The following is an 11,096-nucleotide window of genomic DNA, read 5'->3' as shown; positions in this document are numbered from 1 at the left end:
TTTTCGGGATTCTGAGCTAAACTCGGGATCACAACTTTAAAATGCATTTTCTGGCCTGTATGAGCTTTTTTCGGGATTCTGAGGTTAATTTGAGATCAAAACATTAAAATGTATTTTCTGGCATTTTAAGGCGTGTTTTCGAGATTCTGCGCCAAATTTGGGATCACAACATTAAAATGAATTTTCTAGCCTTTCGAAACGTTTTATCGGGATTCTGAGCTTAACTTGGGATCACAACTTTAAAATGCGTTTTCCGGGATTCTAAGCTTAATTTGTGATCAAAGCTTTAAAATGCATTTTCTGGCCTTAAAAAGTGTTTTATCGGGATTCTGAGCTTTATTTAGGATCACAACTTTTAAATGCTTTTTCTGGCCTTTGGAAGCGTTTTTTTCGGGATTCTAAGGCTAATTTGGGATCAGAACTTTTAAATGCGTTTTCTGTCCTTCAGAAGTGTTTTTCGGGATTCTGAACTTGATTTGAGATCAAAACATTAAAATGCGTTTTCTGGCCTTTAGGAGCGTTTTTTCGGGATTCTGAGCTTAATTAGAGTCTCTAATTTAGAGATTACAACTGTAAAATGCGTTTTATGGCTTTAGAAGCGTTTTTTTTTCGGGATTCTAAGTTTGGTAAAATACATTAAAATGCATATTCTTGCCTTTAGGAGCGTTTTTTTTCGGAATTCTGAGTTTAATTCAAGAACACAACTTCAAAATGCAGTTTGTAGCCTTTAGAGGCTTTTTTTCGGGATTCTAAGCTTAATTAGGGATAACAACTTTAAGATGCGTTTTCTGGACTTTAGACACGTTTTTTCGGGAATCTAAGCTTAAGCATGATTTTTATCCAACTGCGGTTCACCATATACATGTAGAACAATTAACATCGATAAATGATGAGTTTACTAAAATACTAATAAAAATTGTGGCTTCGTTAGTTAAAATTGTTTTTTTTATTACTTTTCGCAATAAGGAGCTAAAACGGGGCTGTCCAGCCTGTGCAGGCAGGCAAGTACACTCCCTTACCCTCTTATTCGACCAGTCATCGTCCTCCACCTTGCAGATTTGAGTTTGGCTTGCCTGTTAGGCAAACCGAACTAACGCCGATTGAAAATTTTCATTTTCAATGTTATGAAACGCCGGAACAAAACATCATCATTTCTACTGGGTTGACTACACCGGGACGCAACGAATTAGGCATTTTGGAGTCCCCTGAACCCATCGACTCAGTCGCGCTGATTCCAGCCATCGTCAGCAGTCGTCCCGGCCCTGAGATCGATAGCGGCGACGGGGTTCTCCAGCTTGCACCCGCAGGCAAGTACACAGCTCCAAATGGTTCTTCTATTGGTGATGAAATTTTACCTTCTAGAGTGCAACTTCCCAGTTTGCTTTCTGGGCGTCGCGACTATATGAGCATTTTTTACCAGAACGTCGGAGGCATTAACTCTTGCGTAAACGAGTATCTGCTGGCCACCTCTTGCTGCTGCTACGATGTTATTGCCCTGACCGAAACATGGCTGAACGACAAGACCTTCACTAGTCAGGCTTTTAGTTCTGACTATGTTGTGTTTCGCTGCGATCGTAGCCCCTGCAACAGTCGGAAGTCAACTGGAGGCGGGGTTTTACTGGCCGTGAAATCTACACTGCACGTCGTGTCTATCGACGACAATTCCTGGGATGATTTGGAAATAGTGTGGGTCCGCATCGATATCGGTAACCGGAAGCTATTTGTGTGTGTGGTATATTTTCCTCCAGATCGCACGCGAGATGTGAGTATTGCCGATTCTTTCTCCAGGTGCCTGATCAAAGTTATGTCGCTTGCCTCACCTGAAGACGACATGTTAATCATCGGCGATTTTAATTTACCAAATATCAAATGGTCTCCTGCCCATGGCGTATTTTTATATCCTGACCCAGCTCGTTCCTCGTTCTCGGTACCTTCCGAAATCATTCTTGATTCCTTGAGCACAGCTACTCTCCGGCAGATCAACAGCGTTGAAAATGAAAACGGTCGTATGCTTGATTTATGTTTTGTGAATGAAGGAATTAGTATGCCGACGATTGAACTAGCTCCTGCGCCGTTGGTCAAATTAGTTCGTCATCATCCTGCGTTACTTATCTCGATTGAGGTTTCCGGTTCGGTATTTTCTTCCGAGAAACCAGCTGCATTCTTTCACGATTATAAAAACGCTGATTTTCACGCTATTTCTGTTGTGTTAGACTCCATCGACTGGGAATCTGAGCTCGTACTTTCGGACCCCAACGCCGCAGCTGAAACGTTTTCTCACATCATCAATTACATTATTGATCGTCACGTTCCAAAACGTTTGATAACTGGAAACTTTAGAGCTCCATGGATAACCAAAGAATTACGCCAGATGAAAACTTTGAAATGCAAAGCCTTTCGCAATTATAATAGGAACAAATCACAAAGAACTAAAGACCACTACCGAATACTTAATTCAGCGTATAAAAAAGCTAGCTCTCAATGCTACAAGAACTATTTGACACGATTGCAACGAAACTTCAAGAAAAATCCTAAATCATTTTGGAAACATGTCAAGGATCAACGAAGAGACTATTTCTGGACCTATTTCTGCTGATCAAATAACTAACGCTGCACAGAACGTTCCTTCCCTGAACTCATCTCTAAACAACATTGCAATAGAAGAGGACACCATTTTGAAGGCGACTGCTAAGTTAAAAAACTCTCTTTTCTCTGGCCCGGACGGAATACCCGCCACTTTTTTGAAACGCTTCATGATTCATTTATTGTTTCCTATCAAGCGAATATTTCAAGCATCGCTGGACAGAGCTGTTTTCCCTTCGCTGTGGAAGGATGCTTATATGTTCCCCGTTCACAAAAAAGGGGACAAAAGGGACGTAAATAACTACAGAGGAATTTCCGCCTTATGTGCCATTGCTAAATTGTTCGAACTGGTAATCCTGGATCCTATTTTTTATTTTTCCAAGCAATATTTTTCCAATGATCAACATGGTTTTATGCCCAAGCGCTCAACGAGTACGAACTTATTAACATTTACATCTTTTGGGCAAGACAACTTTACAGCGGGTATCCAAACCGATGCAATCTATACAGACCAGTCGGCTGCCTTTGACAAGGTCAATCATGAAATTGCTATTGCAAAACTCGGACGTTTAGGCATTTGTGGTTCCTTATTAGATTGGTTCCGTAGTTACCTTACTGGAAGAAAGCTAACCGTAAAATCCGCGGATTCGTTATCCAGACAGTTCCCTGCCACATCCGGAGTTCCGCAAGGGAGCCACCTAGGACCGATTATTTTTCTTATTTATTTCAATGACGCTCTCCTATTGCTTGATGGACCAAAACTCGCCTACGCCGATGATTTGAAACTGTTCAACGCAATCAAAGGTCCTGAAGACACTGTTTCTCTGCAAAGACAATTCAACCTTTTTGCTACCTGGTGCGACAACAATTGCCTGGCGTTGAACCGCAGTAAATGTTCCATCATAACATTTTCGCGCAAACGACATCCCATCCTCGCCGATTATTTCCTTTCGGACCATTTAATCGCTCGTGTGGACCACATAAAAGATTTAGGCGTGGTTCTTGACCAGAAACTTGACTTCAAGACGCATACCAACTACATAGTTGATAAAGCTTCCCGATGTTTGGGCTTTATATTCCGCGTGACGAAGGATTATAGAGACGTGTACTGCCTGAAAAGCCTCTACTGCAGCTTAGTTCGCTCCATTCTGGAGTACGCGTCGGCCGTTTGGTGCCCCTTCTATCAGAATGGTGCTGATCGGATCGAAGCATTGCAACGACGTTTTATGCGATATGCTTTACGCCATTTGAACTGGTCTGATCCGTTCCACCTTCCAAGCTACGAGAACCGCTGCAACCTCATAAGCCTAGACACGCTACAAGCCCGCCGAGCAGCTACACGGGCCTTACTTATCTCCGATATCCTGGCCTCGAGAATTGACTGTCCTTCGCTTTTGGAATCGGTTAATCTAAGTGTTCGACCCCAAGGACTACGAAACCGGAATCTACTGCTCTACACTCCTCTTCGTCAGAACAACTACGGCGCTAATAGTGCACTGATCGGCGTTATCAGGACGTTCAACCGTTTTTCTGAACACTTTGAATTCGATGAATCGAGGGATTTATTCAGGAGAAAAATTTTAATTACGTTGAGAACTGTGTAGTTTGTGTAGTGTTTAATATTTAATTTTAATAGACTTGTTTTATATACTTTTAATCATTGGGATCATCATGTGATCCGTTGATTTGTTACCAAATAAATAAAAACTGAACTGACTTGAACATTTTCATGGAATATTTTGAACTAATTCTTAAGTTTTGCAAAATTGAGTTGTGGAAATCCACCATTTTCTCGAACTTCAATAGTCTATTTTATAGAAAATAGAAAATCAAAATTTTTTAGTGCCGATCTTGAAGTACAATAATCCTTCTATAGAATAACATGCTTATAAAGTGAAAAATTTCTAGTAGATTCTCCGAGTTATCAACGAAAAAGACAAATTTCCTTGTAAATTTAAAGATTTTTGGTGATTGTGACGTCGCAGTCTGTACCAATACTAAAGCAGGGCTGCCTTGGCACTACCTTCTTCAAATATTCGTTGCACTTCAGGCCCTTTTGGAGTACTGATTAGTTGGTCTTATTTATTAGAGAAACTAGCTGCCTCAATTATTTAGAGATTTTGGAACTGAGTTAATTTCGTTAGTCAATTACTGGAGTACACAAGTCTTGCTTTAATTTTGGATTTAAGAAGGGTTTGTGACTCGAGAACAAGGAGTTTAAACTAAACATTTTTTTCTGTAAACCAGAACTGACCAAACAGGAACCGCGCGCAAACTCTTAATAAGCTGAGCGCCTCCACGCTCAGTGCATGTGCTTGGTGTACAACACACACGCGCAGCTTGAGAAACTCAAATTCGTACTAGGTACTCTCAAATGTTTTCGCTTGTATTTCGTGATGCAGTAAATTTCTCGTGAGGATTTTGAGCAACCAAATGTCCCGTGAAATGAGCAGAGAATGAAAGAGTTGCGAAAATTTTTGTCTTACTCATTCGACGCATTCGCTTGTGTTGAACTCTGCTCAGGAGAAGGAATTCAGAGTTGAGCACGTATGTACCGGATCCGCTAAAGCTTCAGACAGACGAAAGTTTCTTCCACTATGTGGAAAAATTGAAAGATTATTTTTTCCACATAAAAACTTTGTAAAAGGCACCGTGGGAAGGTTCCAGTAAACGTCATCGAGGGATGAGGTTAACAGGCTAGAAAAAAATACCCACAAGTCCACGCACTGGCATAGACTTGGGCTCTGCACTGGGCCCCTCCCATATGGATCTAGAAATGTACACAAAATCGGGGAGGCAGTAAGTGTTTTATTTGTGCGTGTTGTTGGTGTGACTGTGGATGAATTCTGGAGTAGGAGACTGCATTACGAAACGGCATGACAGTCGAACGTGACCCGATCCGGAAGCGTGGAACCGAATGAACATTAAACTTAATCCTATCAATTTCTCTTGACTTTTTTTTCGCCATGCTCCGGCCCGTTCTCGGAACTTGAATGGGCCGGATCTGCTTGTTTGCTTGCATCGGCTGTTTATTTTTTCCGATTTTCCGACTTTGTTAAAAGTAGCTTCCAATGGACTGATTTACTGCTGCTCCCGCCATGCTGTGCTACCGATTGTTTTTGTTCTGCGTTAAATGTAACGAAGATTGATATGCCAGATACTAATTTAGTTGTTTTGTGTTTTTTTTTGTCATGTGGATACAAGGCCGTGCGAACGGGGGGGGGGGGGGGGTTTTAGGGGTTTAACCCCCCCCATGACGATTTTTTCTAGGTAAAATTTTCACCGAAGAAACGGAAAATTACTTGATGTTAAAATGTATTTGAAAATAAGTGATAACAAGCAAGTCAGAAATTTTTCTCGCCTCCGGCGGAAATCAATCTTAAATCACACTGGACATGAGAAATTTTGATCTACGATACTCTTCGACGTTTACGAATTGAAACAAAGTTTGGTTCTAAATTACAATTTAATTAATCTTTTGTATAGGAACTGAAATCTTGACATACAAAAATCCTACCTCATCTTCAAAATTGGTTTTTATTAAAAAGTGTAACTAAATAAGAACAGAGTTTGAAACGGACCATTTTTTTTAAAATCGTTATATTCATACAAATGTTATGCTGATATTAAATATTCTTCAAGAAACTAATTTCGACTAAATTTCATTAAGTGTTTTTTGTTTTTATAAATGCTCAACACAACACATAATTTACACAAGGCCATAAAATTTACATTTTTCGGAGGTGCAATGAATTAAAAAAGAAATTTCTAAAAGTTTGGGTACTTTGAATCTGAATATGCAATATATCTATCAACTTGTGTTATTAAAATGATATTTGAAAATAAGTAAAAAGTATTTGAGAAATTTCTGCATTATTTATATAAAAACTCAAATCAAAAACCTATCATTCAAAACTAAAAGTTTTAAATGAATTATTAACTTTCCTCATGAATTCAAGTATTTTTGAGTTCTGCGAATAAAGTCTTATGCTTTTTTTAAAACTTTTTTTATTTATCAAATTTTTAAGAAGTTTTAAACTAAACTGAATTTGAGATATTTCCAAGAAAACATGTGATCTTTTTGCAGGTTTCAACAAATGTGTTGAATGAAATCAAATTTTGTTTACACTTTCTACAGTTATGTCAAAAGTACTTTTGATGATATCTTTCCATTTTTTTAATTGTTGAATTTTACATTTTTTAGATCATGCATCATTTTCATCATAATAATATCCTTCAATTGGATGAAGTATGATAACCAGACTAAGAATCAGATTTTTTTCGTTTATTTAGGTATGTTAGTTAATCAGTTATCTATGTTTGATTTTACTTAAAACTGATACATTTTAAAACTCCTTATCACCAAAACTCAACAGGTTCGACCAAATTTGATAAAAGATTCGAGTTCATGACCCTAAAGTCTACCAAACCAATCATTAAAAAAGCACCAAAATGCTGTTGCCTTGAGTCATCAATTAAATTATATAAATTCTTATGATGAAACGTGTGTATTAAAAAACCTATTGAAATATTTAACATGCCCTTAAGTCTTAATTTTTAATAAGATAAACAAAGCTTCAACCTTCTGTCCTTTCCCATATCGAAAGTGACAAAATACTCAAAGCTTGTAATTTTAAACTTTAAAATTTTTGATTGAAAAATTAAAAACTTTTTATCATTTTTTTTAGATAAAATCGTCTTTTATGAATCAATCATGATTTTTAAATTAATCTTTAAAAGTCTGAAACGCGATTTGAAGTAGGTAGCAACTTTAATCTTAATTTTAATGCGAAATGTTAACTCAATTTGTATTTGCTTTGTTCTTACAATATTTGTTGTAACTTTGAACTCCTTATCTTTCAATTTTTATCAGTTTTCATTGATCATTCATGAAATTACCTATTTCCTAACATTTTCTTGTAAGTATAATTGAACAGGAAGTTATGGTTTTGAACTTCAAAAATGAACTATTTAAGTCATTTATTTTTCTTAGGTTTTCTCTCTGACTTCTTTCACTGGCACTTTTCAAATAAAAATAAAATTTATATTCTTCTTTTTATTAAATTTAAATAAACCATAAATAATTGAATAAACTCTCCAAAGTTCAAACTGTTTTTTTTTCAGTTATCAAAAATTAACATTTTTAATCGCGATTGAATATTTTTTTGTTAAAATTCAAAATACTACAGCGGAATTTTTCAATCACCTTTCAGTTGAAAATAAAGAACAGAATTTTAATTAAGATGAATAAAAATTAACATTTATTATCATTTTCCTAAAAACTAATCAAGGTTAGTTTTTTACCTGATTGGATATTTATTTAAAAATCCAGATTTCTTTTAAGCTCTGTGTTTTGGAAACGTTTATTTTAAATAAGCTTAGGAATTCTTTTGAAACAAATTTCTAGTTCAGAATAAAGAACATAATTTTGAAAAAAAAAATGATCAATGACTTACCAAAAATTTGAAACTTTCATTCTGGTATGATTTGAAAATTTTGTTTTTTTTATCAGTCCAATTTATTTTTAGTTTGTGTAGTAATCATGAGTGAAAAACGGTGTTAGAAATTTCTTTCCTTTTTTTATTGTTTATTTTTGGTATTGAAATTCGGTTTTGGTAAATTTGAAATTCGAAAACCCCCCCCATGGACGGGTCCTTCGCACGGGCCTGGTGGATAATATAACGATATGGCCAGATTTGCAAAAAATCATGGATGAGTTTTGGACCAAGGCGAAGCTTTTTAGACCCCAGGCCTTGAAAAATTCTAAAATGACCCCAAATCGACTCAGTCTAATGCGCAGCCATTGGGTCTCGCACGGTGAATGACCAACGCTTGAATTCAAAAAAATCCAAAAGAGATTCAAATAAATGGGAAATTCTTTTTAGTTAGATAAAATTTTCTGAATTTCACACATTTTATTGAATTATTAGAAAACCGTATCATTCATCTCGGCTGAGATAATCTCAACACTCTACCTTCTCGTATTCCTCGCAAACGTAGGCCAATGTCGAAGCGCACGAAACATCGTTCCACAGCACACCTCCGAATTGTCCCACGTTGAGACAGTTTTCGTTCCACCAGGCGTTGTCCGGTTGGCCGGGAGCGTAGTGAGTAAATTTAACCGGCTCGTTGGTCGATAGCCACATGTACTCCTGATCGGTGATGTAAACATTGGTCGCCCCAATCCAGTACACTCCGGTGGTTTTTTCTCGTCGCTCGGCCGCTTTGATGGCCTCCTCGAGCTGTGCACTATCCCCGAAAGAATTCACGGTCGCCAAACGATGACCATCCCGGTGGCACAACTTCCAAGCGTCGAAGAACGTTACCTGCTGATCCCGATGAACGACGTAGCGATTTGGAGATTCGCCATCTTTCATAGACGAGCCCGAGCAGCCGATGGCTGTTATTGCTAGCGTTAAGACGAGTACTGAATTGATAAACATGACGAGAGGAGAATGTTTGGAGAATTGGAAGCAAGTCCTTCTTTTATAAGTCGATTTGAAGTGGTTTTCAAGTGCACTCGATTTTCTTAAGCTATGGAATTTATTAAATCGCCTTATGCCACGAACTGTGCTGTTATAGATTGTTATATTGTAGGTAAAAATAGTTTTGGATTAACCGGAACGCACAGTGGTCAAGAATGTAAAAATGCATATTATCTTCTAGGTGTGTTCGAATAAGTTTTACAGTAAAATGAGCTCAGTAAGAAAATGTACACGCTCATATTTTTTTAACCAAAAATGACTTTTATTGAACCTTTTTCTGCGATTTCTTGAAGAACATCAATTCTTATTATTTTTCAACCTTAATGAATGTTTGAATTTCAACCGTTTTAGAAGTTCAGACGAAAAAAACAGATTATGGTTAAAATTTAACCGTAATCCTAAATGAAAACAAGGAAGAAAATTAACTGTTGTCGGGTGCTAGTGCCGGTGTATACTGTTTGGCTCCACTTGGTACCTTCGCTGGCTGGGAATGAACTGCGATCGAAGAACTAGGAGAGGCCGTAAGTGGAATCGGAACAAATGTAAGTACTACCACCGGTGTTCAAAAAGTTGATTCCCGGATGCAAAATTTGTTTTCTCCGTTTCTAGGTTAGCAGCTCCGAGCAGATTCCACCATGTTCAAAAATATCTCTGCCAAGAAGAAAGCGACGAGCAGCTGACCAGAAGTGCTATCCGAATATGAACAAGAGCGACCCGGATGTGGGGCGCAAGTTGTTTCCGTAGTACCAAGGTGAGTTTACTTTCAGTATCTGCCCTCTGAACCTAATTAAAATCAAAAAGCTAGGAGAAAACTTAAATAATTCTTTATGTCCTCCACAGGTCCTGAGCGACGACAATCGCGGTCCTTGGTATTTCGGCACAGGTGGAAGAGCTGATGGTTGCCCGGATCAATTCCGTTGTAACTATTGATCCGGAACAATTTTTCCGGATATTTTTTCCCGATTCGGCGTTGTTGGAGATCAGAACATCAGGAATCCCGCGCACTCCTCTGCAGGCAGCGCAATGTCATTCACAAAACGGAATGCAAACGAAAAAGTCCCGATTTTTTTTTAATTATACTTGAGATAAATAAAGCAGGATCAGGAACATGATTTAATGCCATTGATTGTATATTGACATTTATTTAAATTGATTTCCGAAATCATCGTTTCAATTTTTTAATCGAATTACCCTTGTTTCTGTGGTCGAAAAAACGGTTATTAAACAACCATTATCCAATCTAGGTAAACGGTTGAAAAATAACCATAATCCAAGTTCTTCGTTAAATCTCATTTTATGAGTTTTCGTTGAAAACTCATAAAATGACTTAACCCACAAAACTGCCATTATGGTTATTTTTCAAACATTTATGGTTTAACTTGGCCCTGCATGTAATGATTTTATTGATTTATCTTTGTATAAGTGAGATAAAAAAATCTAACTTTGTAACGTTTTGATCAATTCCGAGTTAAAAATGCTTATGCACTCAAAGTAGTGAAACGCAATTAAGCGTGTTGCGACAATAATGATTGAATGAAATTAACCGTGTATGCAAGAAGAAAACAAGCCGACCTGGGTGTAGTATTTTTTTTTTACTTTTCTACAAAAAACTGAGTCGATGATTCAATCAGACCTAGGTCAGGCAAATAGAAATTTTTCTGCAGCATTTTTTACTTTTCGACTGAAAAATGAGCACTTTTTGAAAAGATTTGTAATAGTTTATGATAAAAATTCGTGCCGGAACCAAACAAAATAAAAAAAGCTCAGTTTGGTGAAACTTGTAAACTTATCCAATGCAAAACTCTCTCAACGACTTAATAAAAGTTTTTGGAATGGTCATTCTAATGAAACAAAATTCGATGCCTGCTCACTGGTCGGTGATTTAATCAGATCAATTTGACATTTGAGCGCTTTTTTGTTTTTTTCTTCTGTTTTACACCCCTGGAATTAGACCAATTGGACATTGGAGCGACTTTTTAAATTTTTTTTTCTGTTTTCCATCCCTGGAAGCCGACAAGACAATTCTCG

At 37.3% G+C, this 11,096-nt stretch overlaps 1 protein-coding gene and 1 long non-coding RNA gene across 2 annotated transcripts; one reads left to right on the top strand and one right to left on the bottom strand.

Moving 5' to 3' along the window:
* Positions 1–8,523: 8,523 nt before the first annotated feature.
* On the bottom strand, positions 8,524–9,067 carry LOC129740615 (C-type lectin-like). The gene has a single exon (XM_055732327.1). The coding sequence runs from the start codon at positions 9,024–9,026 to the stop codon at positions 8,547–8,549; it is 480 nt and encodes a 159-aa protein (XP_055588302.1). The 5' UTR covers positions 9,027–9,067; the 3' UTR covers positions 8,524–8,546.
* Positions 9,068–9,410: 343 nt separating this feature from the next.
* Positions 9,411–10,184, top strand: LOC129740596 (uncharacterized). The gene is made up of 3 exons (XR_008736298.1): positions 9,411–9,610; positions 9,678–9,819; positions 9,909–10,184. It is a non-coding gene; the product is annotated as an uncharacterized LOC129740596 (long non-coding RNA).
* The last annotated feature ends 912 nt before the right edge of the window (positions 10,185–11,096 follow it).

Source organism: Uranotaenia lowii, chromosome 1 (genome assembly GCF_029784155.1).
Source record: "Uranotaenia lowii strain MFRU-FL chromosome 1, ASM2978415v1, whole genome shotgun sequence".
Lineage (NCBI taxonomy): Eukaryota > Metazoa > Arthropoda > Insecta > Diptera > Culicidae > Uranotaenia > Uranotaenia lowii.
This window is presented reverse-complemented; position numbering and strand designations above follow the sequence as displayed.